The following is a 16,882-nucleotide window of genomic DNA, read 5'->3' as shown; positions in this document are numbered from 1 at the left end:
TCATTTATATCTGCCATGTTTTTAAATGTTGAAATGTATTCTGATTTTACTCTTTTAATGTGATGTCAGTAATTCTCTTAACTCTTAAGTATAAACAGAAATTCCTATAATACAGTGATTGTTGCAGTAAAGAATAAAAATAATATTTTTTCATACAGGATTCAGAAGAAAAGCAGAGTCTTGCCAGCAAAGTTCCAAGCACTACTTTGCGAGTTCATCAGTTACATTCTCATATGCTCTTATATTGTGCTGTTTATGACTCAAATCGGACATTATATGCACTGAGTACATTGAGGAACATACTATTGACCAACTCCAGGATGTTTCTGTGTGCAACTGCGACAACAGGGCTAGCAAATGTTGCACGTGGATCTGGACTGATGATGTTGTTAGCAAGACACCGTAAATCTGTATTTGGAAGAAATTTTCATGGAGAAATACCATCTGGTGGTGGAGAATTTGGTGCTGCATATAGAAGCAGCATGTATTTGGAAGTTCTGCTGCTGGTTTGCCTTTATTTTGCAAGAAGCTACTATCCCAATTTAGGAGAAATGCGACTGACACAGGAGGAGATATCTGGAAATCGCAAGGTATTTTTCTGTACATTATTTCACCTTATCTGTCTAGTATAACTCCTCATGCTAATTTGATTGTTGTCTGTAGGTCCAGCTAGCAAGTACTGAACTGCTTACGATCATCTGCTATGAATTGATTTTGATTGTAAGAGACAGTGGCAGAGGTTTTGCTAGCTACATAGCAGATTTGATGGCCCGATGTAAAGTTCAGAAAATTGCGTTACACTGTATATTGTCAAGCGTGCACAGCATGAAAGTCCATGACGTCAGTAAAGAAGACAGCCCTCTTAAGGTTTGTTAAAAAATTGTTAGATGTTATTTTTATTTGATGGGACAGTTCTGATCTTGCTTTTCCACATTTGTTTCATTTTATTGCTAAGCAATGCACAAACATTCAGATGGCAGACTTGATGGGCTATTAGAAAATTAAGTTTTCTGTGCAATTTGTGGTGCATAAAAACTGACATTGTCAGTCATTCTTACATTATTCTACAGTTACGAAACATTCATGATATAATGATTCTCATGTATGATTGTTTTTGAACACTTAACTGAAAGTTCGTTAGTTCTCATGTAGTAATAGTACACAGGAGAAAATATTAAGTGAGTAAACATTTCTAAAACGGTAAAGCAGTAAGCTGTGGAAATAAAAAGCCAGTCACCTGAACATACTAAATTCAAAAGGGTTAATCATGAAGGAAACCATGAGGCATTGAGACTTTCTGTGTTAGCAGCGAAAATATAGGACAGCTCAAATTTAATCAAACTGTGGGGCTCTCTGTGACCAGCAAATACATCATAGTCCTTCAGTATGATGCATACATGCAGTTACAACACAATGCAGGCACACTTGTTAGTTACATTCACAGAGGAAGAGACAGTGCTTGTAAATGGCAAGAGCTATTTACTTAAATGCTAGTGAAGGAGCAGATTGTCCATGAGTCAAATTTGGGAATTAATTTGTAAAATAATCAAAGAAGTAGATGTCATTGTTATTGTCTGATGGAGCTCTGCATGATAGTTTATTATGTGCAAGCCTTTTCATATCTGTATAGCTACTGCAACCTACAACAATTTGAATTTGCTAATTGTATTCAAGCTTTGGTTTGCCTCTTCAAAGTTTCTTTCAGTATCACTTCTTTCCAATACCAAATTTATAATTAGTGGTGCCTCATGATGTGTCCTATCAATCGATCACTTATTTAAATCAAGTTGTGCCATAACCTCTTTTCTCCCCAATTTGATATAGTGCATCCTCATTAGTTGATATACCAGTCTAATCTTCAACATTCTTCTATAGCACCACATTTCAAAAGCTTCTAGATTCTTCATGTCTGAATTGCTTACCATACACATTTCACTTCCAAACAATGCTACACTGCATACAAATACTTCCAGAAAATACTTATTAACACTTAAATTTATATTCAACATTAAGAAATTTCTAACAGTGGAAAGTTTGCAATGGAACAATAACAATATTTTGAAAGGAATCAATTGCTGCTCACCATATAGGGGAGACATTTAGTTGCAGATTGGCACAATAGAAAGATTTTAGCTTTCGACAAAAAGGCCTTCTTCTGAAGTAGAAAAACATGCAAGGGGAAGGAAAATAAAAAAAAAATGAAGCACCCAGAACACATGGTCGGATGTTATTGTAACTTTTTACACGTACACTATATGATCAAAAGTATCCGGACACCCCCAAAAACATAAGTTTTTTGTATTAAGCGCATTGTGCTGTGACCTCAATAGTCATTAAACATCGTGAGAGAAAAGAATGGGGCTCTCTGCGGAACTCACAGACTTCGAACGTGGTCAAGTGATTGGCTGTCACTTACATGTACCCCTAAACAACCCTAGGTCCACTGTTTCCAATGTGATAATGAAGTGGAAACGTGAAGGGACACGTACAGCACAAAAGTGTACAGGCCAACCTTATCTGTTGACTGACAAGAGACCACTGACAGTTGAAGAGGGTTGTAATGTATAATAGCCAGCATCTATCCAGACCATCACACAGGAATTCCAAACTGCATCAGGATTCACTACAAGTTCTATGACAATTAGGCAGGAGGTGAGAAAACTTGGATTTCGTGGTTGAGCAGCTGCTCATAGCCACACATCATGTTGGTAAATGCCAAACGACCCCTCACTTTGTCTAAGGAGTGTAAACATTGGACAATTCAACCCTAGAAAAACATTGTCTGGAGTGACGAATCACGGTACACATTGTGGCGATCTGATGATGGCAGGGTATGGGTATGGCGAATGCCCGGTGATCGTCATCTGCCAGTGTGTTTAGTGCCAACAGTAAAATTCAGAGGCGGTGGTGTTATTGTGTGCTTGTATTTTGTCGTGGAGGGGGCTTGTACCCCTTGTTGTTTTGCATAGCACAATCACAGCACAGGCCTACATTGATGTTTTAAGCACCTTCTTGCTTCCCACTGTTGAAGAGCAATTCGGGGATGGTGATTGCATCTTTCAACATGATTGAGCTCTTGTTCATAATGCACAGCCTGTGGCGGAGTGGTTACGTGACAATAACATCCCTGTAATGGACTGGTCTGCACAAGAGTCCTGACCTGAATCCTATAGAACACTTTTGGGATGTTTTGGAACGCCGACTTCGTGCCAGGCTTCACCGACCGATATCGATACCTCTCCTTGGTGTAGCATTTCGCAAAGAATGGGCTGCCATTCCACAAGAAACCTTCCAGCACTTGATTGAATGTATACCTGCGAGAGTGGAAGCTGTTATCAAGGCTAAGGGTGGACCAACACCATATTGAGTTCCAGCATTACCGATGGAGGACGACACGAACTTGTAAGTCATTTTCATCCAGGTCTCTGGATACTTTTGATCACATAGTGTTCAAATCATTGAGTGAATATATAAATGATTATAGTTGCAGAAATTATAACACATAAATTGGACGAGAAACCTGCATGGCGAGCAAGAACTAATAAAATGATAAAAGCTCAAAAACTAACATGGTCTACGTACAATAAAAAATGTCTATCAATTAAAACAAAATTAAAACATTACAAGACGGTGGTTCAACCAGAGGTTACATACGGAAGTGAAACTCTTTTTAAAGTCACCCAGAAAAACAGAATTGACAAAATTTTAAAAGTAGAGAGAAGAATTGCTAGAACATGCATAAATAAGAAATATCAAAAAGCTGGACAATGGTGGATAGTTCCAAATGAAGTGGTATACAGAGAACTGGAGCCCATCACTGATACTATACGAAAGAAAAGGATCTCTTTTTGTGGTCACATTCTGAGGACACCAGAAACCAGATTATCAAGGAAAATTATTGAGAAACTCTGGAATTTGAAACAACAAGGAGGATGGCTTAAGGAAATAAGAGAGGATATGGAAGAACTGGAAATAACTCTGGATGATTTGCAGAACAAAACGCCAAATTTAAAGAAGTTGAGGGACACAAAAATAAGATTTAAACCAAAAATTGACAAACGACATACAATGAAAAGGGTATTTACAGATAAGGAACGACGAAAAGCATTGGAACGAATGAAGAGATACTGGGCCACTCGGAAGGGGAAAATACCAAAGAAGAGGACCAGAAATGATTGACTGAAGTGGTCCAATGAAGCCGTAAAAGCAGAAGAAGAAGAAGAAGTTGCAGATCTCTGTGACAGGTAGAATGACCATTGGTGTTGTTTATTTTTAGTGTTGTTACCAGGCCTGGAAGGGTATATAAGTAGTGTGATTGCTATGAAGGACACAGAGATGTCACATATTCATGTGTGACAGCATTAAATGCTTGACAAGAGTTTGAAAGGGCCGTCTTGTAGTCTCCATTTGGCTGAGAGGTCAAACAATGTCATATCCAGGTTTGTGGGCCATTTGGATGTGACAGTGGCACTATAGTAGAAATCTGTGAGGACGAGGGATATATTTTGTCAGGGTCCTAGTTGATCACATTTAATTACAACAAGGGAGCTTCACTGAATTGTGCACCAAAGCACATTGTAGCCCTTCACATCTACATCTGCCATCTGAGAATAAGTAATGGAATGCCTTCAACATTGTGTTATCATCACACACAATTGGTCAGAGACTAGCAGCAGTCAGACTGAGGAATTACTGTGTAGTGCATAGGCTCCTTTTAACCCCCCACTACAAATGGCTTTGTTTAGAGTCTGCTGTGACTGGGAAGTATGGACTGCTAATTGAATGGTTTCATTATTGTGTCCAATAATAAGTTGCAGTTACGCACTACTCCAGATGACCATTGGTGGCGAGAATGGCGGAAACCCTGGAGAGAGAGGTCCCGTTCTTCGAATGTTTTGGAAAGGTACAGTGGTGTTATTGCTGACCTCATGGTGTAGGAGAGTCATTGACTATGGCTTCAGGTCATGGCTGATAGTGACTGAGGGAACTCTGATGGCACAGCGATAAGTCGCAGGTGTCCTATGTCCTCATGTGTTGCCTTACACATGACAGTATTGTGGTGCCATTTTTTGACAGGATAAGTCTCATCCACAATTGAAACACAAATCTATGAACTGTTTGCTTGATGTTGAAGTACTTCATATCATGTAGCCCCAAAGGCCCCTGGAGCTGTCACCGATGTGTGAGACCAGCTCAGATGGCAGCTCAGTCTCATTTCAGGGTATCAAGGACCAATTACAACAGTTGTGGGGCAGCTTGTTCCTGGAGGGGATACAATGGCTTTATGACGCCTTTCACAACTGAAACATTGCATGCATCTAAGCCAGAGGGGGTGCTGCCTCATACTGCTAAGTGAGCTCATACAGGAAAGTTCTTTGTAAGTTTTGTAATCACTGAAATAATATTGCATACCCTCTCAATCCATGAAGCTTCATTTCATTTTCTTCTCACCTGCGAGGTTCTTCACTTTTTTTGTCGTTCGTCATAAATGAGGAAGCACCCAAAGCCTGAAAGTGAAGGTTATGCTGTTTATATTGTTTGAGTATTAATGCATGATTATTTAATTTGTTTGCTGAAATCCTTCTTGGAGATGGGGCAGTTATTAACAGCTAGTGGTTTTTTGACTGTGTCACACAGGCAGTATTGCTCAAACCTGCATTCCAAATGACCTCAAAGAAAAACACCACGCCCCAATTACACCTTTCTCTCGTATCCCCTGACGAATGAAAACCTGCAGGTAATGGAGACAAAGGGTCAGGAATTTGATTTGCAGAAATAATGTGCAAGTGAGTCCACTATGCAACATCTGACTTTTCATGAAGGATTCCTTAGGGCTCAGTTAGTGATAAATACAATCATATGACTACCTCCCTGTAGATATTGGAATATTGAGACTGGCCAAACCCCACGCAAGACTTTTTTGATTGGTTTCGTGGTAGACTTAGTAATGTGTATTATCATTCTTCTTAATAATGTTAGTGGAAGAGAAATTCATAACCTTTATTATTGGGAAAAATAAATGTATCTTTCATGCTTACTTCATTGTCTGCATCATGAGTGATATTTGTAGATTCATTACCTATGGAATGAACAGTAACTTAATATTCACCTCATAACCCCTGAAAGTAAAACAACTAGTTATCTCTCTTATTATTTTGACAGAAACTTAAAATCCTGAATATACATGGGCAACTTAAGAAAAGATCCTTAAAAAAAAAAAAAAAAACCCTACATATATCTGTTTCTGCTCTGATAGTTAAATGTTTAGCAGCTAGAGAGCATCTGGTACTACATTTGTAGCCTAGCTGTCGTGTTTTGGTTTAGGTGGTTGCCACTAGGTATCATCTTTACTGTGTGCAGCTTTGGATACTCAACAACAAAACACATTCTAAAAAAAAGGAGACTGAAAGTGATGACATTTTGTCAGTCGAATGACAAGTGCTCACCAGTGGTATGAGATAAATACATCCACTGTATACCAGCAAGCTCCTCCAAGATTTATGTTCACAGGAAACCATTTTGAAATGCGTGGTTAGGCTTCATAGCTACACAGAAACTGAAAAATGACTTCAAGTGTCAGGATATTTTAGTCAAAGTCCAGTGCATGAGTATACTCAGGATTTTATTACTGGTGATTTTCAAAATTTGTAACTCATTACTTTGAGCTTTAAAAGCTGTCTTTATATGTCTGTATGTAATGTAATTCATTATAGGATGTGTTTTGTAAATAACAAAAAATATTTTTTGAACATAATATTGGAGGGAAAAAAATTAAGTAAAGGGGTTAAATTACTCTGACTATCAAGTCCTTCACCAACGTTTGCGAACTTCATTAAGGCTCTTCTGATGCTCAGATACCCTTGTTTATCGAAAAACTCTCTCTCTCTCTCTTACACACACACACACACACACACACACACACACACACACACACACTTCCTGCAGAATTTTAAATATTTCATGCATTCTGCTACTGTGAAACTGGTGCCATTGTTTCCTAATGGTGAATGGAGAACTTAGAATGTGGATGCAGAAGATAACCAAAGGCTGCTATATTGCAGAGCCAGGTGGCACAAGGTACTGCTACCAAGAGGCAGACACAAGTTACCACAGACTTCCCAAATGACCTGTGATGCAGGACATACCAGATATTAAGCTGACGATGACAGATTTTTATTTCATTTAAGTTATATTAGAGTGATAATAGTCTGTCTCTGAATTTTAATTATGACTAGGCAGTGGCAAAATTAATGCTTCAGTAGACAAGTTGTCCAGCAGTAGATACTTAATGCTACCCATGCAAAAACAGGGCAGGTTGCCAGTAACTTTATAAATGCAATGGTTTATTCATTTTTTTTTTCATGAATAACTTAGAACCAGAATAGCACATCAACCAGCTGCTGTCTTCTCTTGATTTTCTTATTCACTCTGGCCCATCAAAATCAGACCAACTTATCATTTCTGAAGTGTTATTGACTCTTAAAGGCCATCTCATGGAATCAGTTATACCAGCTGTCCCCTCACCAAGGAGGATATATCCTCATCAATTGGTGGTGACACCAGTGAGAATAAGGTCAGTACCATAGCCTCAGAAAAGTTGTTGCTAAGAAACGTGGTCCACAACAAGGCACACAAGCATATTGCTATTTAATGTAATCCAACCAGGAATGCATGCACACAATGTACAGCACTAAATCTGCTCAAATTTCTGGAATGGTAAGCTGTATACCCACAACATTTAACTTCTGGAATGCATGGTTTGCACACTGGACATTAAAACTTAATGTTTTAATGTTGGTTAATGTCAATTAAAACTCTACACTAAATCTAGTACCAGGAACTAATTTTTCAATACCAATTTCAGAAAACTATTAATTTTCAACCTTTAATATTCTCTGTAGCACTTCAGTTCTTTTCTTTCCTTTTCATTCTGCCCGAATGATCTCTTTTTTTTTGCTGAATGCAGCTGTTTTTTGTCAACCTAGGAATTTATAGAATGGTGTTGCTGCTTTCAGCTTGCCTAGCACATTATTTTGGAAAGGAACACTCATCTTTCCCATTTCAACATTTTTTATCTCTCTGCAGTCACTTATTTTTTCACATTCCTAACTCCACTTTTTTACATTGACTTTAACTGAAACTTCACTTTCCACACTGTGATGCCCCAGCACACCGAACTGTAAAAGACACTCTCTTTCCTTTTCTATTGCAGCATTTTTCACTATTCCTTCTCTTCAGCAATTTTGTTCTTTTCAGCACTTGCACTATGATAATTTCAATTTGAAATGATCTGTCCTGTTTGCTCTTGACCCTTAAATACTTATTGTCGGTGATCTCATTTTGCTTAATGTATGAGGTGCATGGGAAAAGTAATGAGACTATGAACACTGGGAGTGTTCTGGCAACACTGTGTTTTTCTACTTGTGTTGGCCTGTGTGTTCATCCCTTCCACATGCTCAGTCAGAGTTTCAGCTCTGTACAGCAATCATGTGATTTTTGAAAGCACCATCAGTGAGGTTGTGTATTGTTGTGTGTTACATGAATGGAACAACAGAATTTAGAGCAACATTATACCATCAAGTTTTGTGTCAAACTTAGAATCCATAAGTGTGACCTTTTGTTGCTACAGGCCTATGGGGAACATCCCTTAACAAGAGCACAAGTTTTTTCGTGGCATAAATCTTTTTTGGAAGGCAGAGAACACGTTGAAGATTAATCTCGCTCAAGGAGACCTTCAATCCATGAAAACGACAAATGCATGCTTGCTCTTGTGAGATTGTCCCTCCAGAGCAAACTGTCAACAGTGTTTTACAAAGATGTCTTTGAAAGGCTCACGAAAAGGATGAATCTAATGAGACCAGACATTGCAGATAAGTGGATGCTGCATCATGACAATGCCCCATAGCCTCTTCCATCACATAATTTTTGACCTCAGAAGGCATTTCTGTTGCTCCAAGGCCCCCATATTCACCTGATCTGAGTCCTTGTGACTTTTTTCTTTTCCTGAAATTGAAAAATGTCTTAAAAGGATGTCACTTTGGGACTCTGGAGAACATTCAAAAGCACATGACTGACATGTTATAGGCCCTACCAGTTGAAGCCTTTTAGCACTGCTAACCAAGAGTGGGAACACAAACTCCGCCAGTGTGTAGCTGCCAAAGGGAACTACTTTGAAGGCAACAATATTATTGTTTGGAAAAAATAAAAACTTCAATAAATAAAAATTTACTATCATAACTTTTCTCAAACATCTCCTAGATGAAGGATCTCAAATTACATTGGATTTTTGAATGATAGTTTGTAATTCAGTATTAAAAACTGGTGATATTTAACCAATTTGCTTTTTAAAATTATTTCTCTTGTGGTAAAGTTGTCAAAAATATAAAAGTTGATTTGAATACCACATGGTTCTATTGGAAGCTCTGGTCTATTGCATTCCTACACCCACTGAATTGACGTATTTAGCCAGTTATGGGGGGATTCATAGTTTAATGTGATCATACTGATACTCTCCAAAATACTTAGAACAATTCATTAATGACAATAGTAACTTTAGTTTTTCCAAGATGTCTCATTGCATGGTTGTCTCTGAGGCCTTGGCCCATAAATTTCTTCCATGTAGCAGTCAGCAGTGCATTTTGATCAGTTAGCTGTGTGACATGATTGCTGTGCCACAAATATCTAACCACCACATAGACCTGGAAATCATGTTCAGTGAAATGTTCGTATAGTTTTCATCTGTAAGTCTCATGCTCTTATATAATACATCACTAGTGTCGTTTACACATCAAAGTAAAGCACATACAACATTATGCTGGTTTTGTATCCAGTCTGTCATAAGTTAGTGATAAAAACAGATACCTTAAGCATGTAAATTAAAAGGTCTTGCATAATTCATAATTTTTCCAGCAGATAATGTTTTTCTTGTTTGTTAATATCAACATGAAAAAGCATTTTTACCAAGTCGAGTGTATGCCTGCTCTAGCTTTGCTGTAATATAGGGTGATCAGTCATTAGCTGTTGTGTTTGTGGAGTGAGTGACAAGAGGTCCACAGTAAATAGAGTATGGTTTGTCACATAATTTATTTCTAACATACAATATGTAAATATCTAAAAACAAAGATGATTTGACTTACCAAATGAAAGTGCTGGCAGGTCGACAGACACACAAACAACCACAAACGTAGACACAAAATTCAAGCTTTCGCAACAAACTGTTGCCTCATCAGGAGAGAGGGAAGGAGAGGCAACAGTTTGTTGCGAAAGCTTGAATTTTGTGTGTATGTTTGTGGTTGTTTGTGTGTCTGTCGACCTGCCAGCACTTTCATTTGGTAAGTCAAATCATCTTTGTTTATAGATATTGATTTCCTATGTGGAATGTTTCCCTCTATTATAACCATACAATATGTAAATACGTAAAAAGAAAAGTAAATTACACATATTAAGCAAGGAGATGCTGGAACTGCCTCCTTTCATTGTTCAAACATTTCTAACAACTGGTTGGGAAAATTTCAATTGTTTACTTTCTCTTTTAATGCAGCCCAGAGATAAAAATCACAGAGGGTTAAACTGGGGGAACAAGGGGGCCATATGTTTTGAGCAGTAACTCTGTCTTGAAACACATTATGAATTTCCTGTTATGAGGAAGGCCCTCTCAGTTGGTCAAAAAAGAAAGAGAGAGACAGAGAGAGACCACAAATGTTTTCCACATGCCTCTCAGTATTAACTTTTACTGAAAAAATAGAGCCTGTTATTCTCTCACAGCTAATAGTGCACAACACTCCTTCTTTTGGATCACGCAGGGGATCTTCATGTATTACGTTTGGCTTTTGAGAACTCCAGCAACAGCTTTTTTCCTCCATGTACCCAGTTAGGTGGAGCATGACCCATCCAAAAAGAAAGTTGCATTAGGGTCAATTTCTCTGTCATGTACTCTATTCAAAATCCATTCACAAAACTGCAATCTTTTTGTAGGGCCACCTGGCTCCCCATTAGCAGCACTACTGGCTGGCTGCTGGTGGGTGGGAATCCCTGCCAGATGGCTGTGTTGAGGATTGATCAACCTGTATAAACTAAGGTTATATAATATACTTTAAATGATTTGATGGTAATATCATGTAACTAGTGAGGAGGTACTGAATAGAATTGGGGAGAAAAGAAATTTGGGTCACAACCAGAAGAAGGAATCAGTTAGTAGGACACATTCTGAGACATCAGGGGATCACTAGTTTAGTACTGGAGGGAAGTGTGGTGGTAAAAATCATAGGGAGAGACAAAGAGATGAATATAGTAAGCAGATTCAGAAGAATGTAGGTCGCAATAGTTACTTGGAGATCAAGAGGCTTGTACAGGATAGAGTAGCAAGGAGAGCTGCATCAAACCAGTCTTTGGACCGAAGACCACAACAACATTATTTGAAGCCATGGGATGTTCTTTCTGCAGTAGTTCTTTATTCAAATAGTTTTTCTCATGTTGGCATTGCAAATATGAAATTACTCGTTCCCAGAAGAATATTGTAATTGGTTTTATGTGAAGTAACTTGCTATTTTCATCAATGTAAAGCTTGTTGTCTAAATATAAGTCAGTGCTGTAAACATTATCATGTGTGTACCTGGGGAATAGATACATTTCTACTACATTAATCTTCCTTTTCCGTATTGCTACAGAAAGACCTGGTTATAATTATTTGTCGATATGAAATACTTTCTGACTTAAGCTATCATTACAACTGCCTTTATAGATTCCAGTTCCATCTCTTCTACATCATTGTCTGCAGCATTTCTCTGATTTTCTGTACAGGATTAGATTGTCAGTCTTCATAAGTGTCCCATGCTGCTGATTACTCTCTCTTGTCCTGAATCACTGTTAGTTGCACATTGAGATACCATTTTCTTGCTATGCTTCAATTTCTGTGAGTGAAACACTATCAGTTTCCCCTCAAAAAGTTGCATTTCACCATCATTCACTCTGTGTAATCTCCTAGTATTGTATGGGTCATACCCCTGTGGGAGATTGAGGTGGAAGGCCTGTTTGATACACATGCCCAGCACATACTCCTCCTGTCATATCACGGGCTTGGCTTATCCTATCTTATCGGAGGCAGATCTGCCTGTGAAAGTAGTCAAGTGGTATACCACTTCTGCAGTAATTTCTGTGCAGCATTTTATGTGGACATGTCCACCAACTATCTGTCAACACAAATGAATGGCCACAGTCAACTGTGGCCAAGAACAGAGTTCATAACCCAAAGGCAGATCACACTGCTGAACACAACGAATTCAGTTTCAGTGGCTGCTTCAACAATATGTACCATCTGGACCCATCCCCTCAACACCAGCTCCTCTGGTGCTTTGAATTGGCACACCTGAATAATGCAGTTGATGAGAGAGTTGCTTGTGAAAGATAAGGACATACGTCCAGTGTTAGTCTGCCTTATTACTTTCGTCTGTTAGAATGGTTCTATTATAATTTTCCTGCATCAATTTTTATACTGTAAGGAGATCTTTGACATTTGATAACTTCAATGTAGGACTATGATTTATTGTGTGGAAGTCCGTGCATGAGGCCCCTCATCAAAGCTGAAGCAGTTTACATTTCATACATTGCTTAGATTGTTGAAGATAATTATATATATAAAACCAATCACACAGGAGCGCTGTGCCATTTATGGCACATATTAAATTGTATTCGCTGCTGTATCTGTGTGAGCTGAGAGAGAGACGGGTTACCTACTTCGCAAATGACGGATTGTCACACCTGGACCTGCAGTGTGGTAAAGCTCTGAATGTAGGCTACTGCTTCACTCACTTGAGTGACGACAGATTCGAAGAACTGCCATATCAAAATTGCCACCAAGAAGCACAGTGTGCAGTAATAACATTTATGTTCGACTTATTAAAAGCCAATCTAGCAGTGCTGAATTCTTTATCCATGCTGACACATTATAATTGCAATAATTTATTAAAAATAAACTTATAAAGATAACAAATGAAATAGATTACTAGATATTGGCAGAGATGGCTGTGCTATCACAAAAGTGTGCTCTGTTTGGGAGAGAAGGAAACAGTCAGTTACAATATAGTACTAATCTTGTATCAGTCATCAATATGTTTCACTTATAATGAAGTGAACTAGCTACTTTCATTTAAGTGAAAATGATATAAATGATGACCTTGCCTTGATAAACACTAATTTGGTTTCAAAAGACTCTGACTTAAAGATAATAAAGTTATGTTTAATATTTGTAGTGCTTGAGATAGTATGATTGAGCTTGTAATCATTAATTGATTTATGAATTACGACCTGCTCTCACGTAGAACTGATTGTGTTGTAGTAGCAACCCACGAAGCTGCAGTAATTTCACTGTTAAAAAATACCTCTCTTTGAAGCCAAAGAGAAGAATTAAAATTGAGACAACGATACTGCTTTAGAAGATATGAACAATCAGTGAAACACTGCAGACTAATTGGATTTACCCTTCCAGGTTATCCAATGTATCTGTCCACGTGCATCTTGTGGTCACAGTGACGTATTGTTGGAGGAAAATTCCATATGTCAGTCTTTTTCAGTAGAGGAGACCAGGAATGGGGAACAATTACAGTCCAACTTACGAAATACTTCCCTATCACTTGATTAAAAGTTTAGGATAAATCAAGTTTCTCAGAGGGCAATACTCCCCTGTTAGAAAATTTTGTTAACTATCTGACATTTGCATGCGGTGCACTGCCAATCATGTCTTCTGAACTCACCTCTCAAATCAAGTCAGACCTTCAACTTGCTAAAAGAAGAGCAAATGAATGATGGCAAGGGAGTAAATATTTTCATCTGTGGAGTAGCTGATTGAAAATTCAGACTGTGATCAGCAAAAAAGCTGGGGCAGCATCTATTCAGTCTTTACGTAGCGTTTTTAATTTAAAACAAAAGATCATGACTGATCGAAGTTTCATGTGACACCTTTCCATTTGTTAATGTAATCATACATTTACATTGCTCTTTCTGTTCTTCAAAAGTAGTGATGCAGCATGGAGTGGCTTTGGGTAGCAGACACTTTTTGCATGTTGCAATTCTATAATTCTTTAATTTCTCCTGCTTCAAGTGTCAATATTATTTGTGTATCAGAGTAACCTAATTATCTGAAGATGCTGGACACTGTCCATCATGAGGACATAAAATTTTTGATTAAGTTTTATAGGGTGAGCTCAGTCCAAAAGCAGTATGCAGGAGCTGAGCTGCTTCTGTCTGTTAGAAGGCAGCTAATGGTGTGACAAGTACATAGCTTGTTCAGCACCTTGGTTGCCAGTGCTGGCTGGAAATGTTTGGCCATGTGTTAAGCACATGTTCCTCGCATCCAGTTGAGTAAGAAAACAAACTGCAATAAGAGAAAAATGATTTCAGTAATACAGTCATGACACCATAGGTTTAAAGGAAGACTCCATCGTCATTGTTAATTATAGTACAAGTGCTTTTAAAGTTGATAGTTTGCAAGAAACCTTGCACTACAGATCACATTTGTGAGCAAGCATTTTTATTTATCTTATATAAGCATCATAATTTTATTGCCATTTATACTGATGGTTCCAAACAGGAAGACATTGTTTCATGTTCAATTAAGATTCCTGGTTGCACTTTTGGCATTCACCTTCCAGTACTTTACTATCTTTGGTGAAGAGTGATGTGTGATCTCGTGTTGCTAGAGTAAATGAATGTTGTTTTAAAAAATGAACATGCATTTTACTTTGATTTGCTGACTGCTCCACAGACTATCTGGAAATGGTTCATTGCAGAGAAAATGATCCTTTCATGAAAAATATATGATGAGCAAAAAAATCCCTCTTCTTCTGGGTACCAGGGAATGTGGGAGTCCCAAGGCAATAAGGAAGCTGTCATATTGTCAAAGGAACCATGTATATGTCACACCTTGGTAAACTGTCTAATGTCTTTACATTCATCAATGACAACCAGTAATGTTAACAAGATTTAGGAGAAGACAATGTTATGTGAAACATCGCTATCTCCTCTGCACACTAGGCCCGCCAATTTGCAAAGCCTGTTGGGTATCAAGCTCAGTGCAGTACATTTTAATTCATTGTTCTTCAACATGCAAACAAGTAGCACATTTAGCTGATGAGTTGCTTGTCCTCTCTCTCGGATGACACAACTCGTACAATCCCTGTTTTACTGTAGTAACAGTTGCTGACTACTGCACTGACTGACTAATGATTGCCTCCTCTGACTGTTTATAATGACTGACACTCTAAGTTGTAGTTGTTGACGCTAGATCCAAGCTCTGTGTTGTATACTTCCTCTACCATTACTGCTAAGTAAATTAAGTACTGTCTTTTACAACATTCAAACACAGGTACAGGTCTATTAAATTCTAAATTATGCATGTCAGTTATGTTGCAGCAGTTCTTCCATAAATTGTATACTCCTCTTGATTTTTCTCCAGCTACATAAAATAAAAAGTAACGAGATGAACAAAAGGAACTCGTAATGGTTTCACAACCAAGTTTTTTCAGCTCAACCAATTATGCTTTTTGTTACAAGATATGGGTGTAATGGCAATATTATATTTTGTGTGGGGCCGGGACTCCTTCCTAAAGTCATAAAAAATAGTTCTTGTAATATACAGAGGAGGAGACGTATTTTCTGTGATCTTGTCATATACAATTATTATTTTCAAACAATGGAAAATTCAGAATGGAATAATGAGAATATTATGAAAAGGATGGAGTGCTACTCGCCATATGGAGGAGACGTTGAGTTGCAGACAGACATGGCAGTCTTTTTGTCATGCCTTTCTGCAACTTAATGTCCCCTCTGTATAGTGAGTGGCAGTCTGGCGTTTTCATATAATTGTTATTTTATTCTTTTTCTGTTGTTCATGTGAAATTGCACCAGTCAATACACAGGGTGTTTCCGTAAGAGTGTGCCAAAATGTAACAGCACATAGAGAAGGCTCCATTGAATGATTTGAGGTAGGGAACCTGATGTTAGAGAAGCCAGATAAGGAAGTAAACTTGTCTATCACTTTGTGTTGCATTACTGTTTTCCATCTTATTTACAACTAACATGTGCAAGTTTACACATACTATGCTGTTTATTTACTTGTACATTCTTTATTTCTTGTAAGGAAACAAGGAAGACAAGCCTAATTACTAGGAAGTCATGATGAGGGTTTTGTTTACTTCACTTGTCAATAAGGTGGCTCTGTTGTATTATATTTACATCATCCCATGACAGAATGTGCTTTGAGTCAACAACAGGCCCATTCATTACTCAGTGTTATTCAGAGACATACAGTACAGTGGCGCAGTACCGATACAGTTTCACAGAACTCACTGACGTGTATTGTTTACGTGTAAGTACATTGCAATGCTCTCACTGCTGAAAGGCTGTAGGGGGAATGATTACCTAATAGGCATCATCCATCACTATGAGTGTTTATTTCTCTTGATTGATGAATGTGGGAGAATGGTTCATTGGAAAGAAGAAATGAGGGCTCTGGCAACATGTGGACCACTTGCACACCCGATTTTGAAGAGGAGGTGCTGGAACGTGTTGCAGCTAATCCTACTACAAGTACTCATCATATTGCATGTGAAATGGGTGCTGCACATACTGGTGTGTGACAAGTACTCCACAACAACAATTACACCCTTATCACCCACAACGAGTCCATGCAGTGCTTGTGACTGACTGTACCAACAATGGATTGATCAACCAGATTTCCGCCAAATGGTGCTGTTTACAGTCGAGGCCTCATTTCGAACAGGAAGCACACCATCAAGTGTGATTATCTAGGTCAGTATTGTAGGGAACAATCTCATTGGGCCATATCTTCTACGTGACTGTCTGAATGGGCACCTGTACTTAAGATTTG

General features: G+C 38.2%; 1 protein-coding gene across 1 annotated transcript in view; it reads left to right on the top strand.

Moving 5' to 3' along the window:
* The window catches only part of LOC126462349 (protein dopey-1 homolog), a 345,125-nt gene that overhangs the window by 149,710 nt on the left and 178,533 nt on the right, over positions 1 to 16,882 (top strand). The window contains exons 15-16 of the mRNA XM_050096065.1: positions 159 to 590; positions 664 to 867. Of these exons, the coding sequence (XP_049952022.1) occupies positions 159 to 590; positions 664 to 867 (636 nt within the window). The remainder of the gene's footprint in view (positions 1 to 158; positions 591 to 663; positions 868 to 16,882) is intronic.

Source organism: Schistocerca serialis, chromosome 1, assembly GCF_023864345.2.
Source record: "Schistocerca serialis cubense isolate TAMUIC-IGC-003099 chromosome 1, iqSchSeri2.2, whole genome shotgun sequence".
Classification (NCBI taxonomy): domain Eukaryota; kingdom Metazoa; phylum Arthropoda; class Insecta; order Orthoptera; family Acrididae; genus Schistocerca; species Schistocerca serialis.
This window is presented reverse-complemented; position numbering and strand designations above follow the sequence as displayed.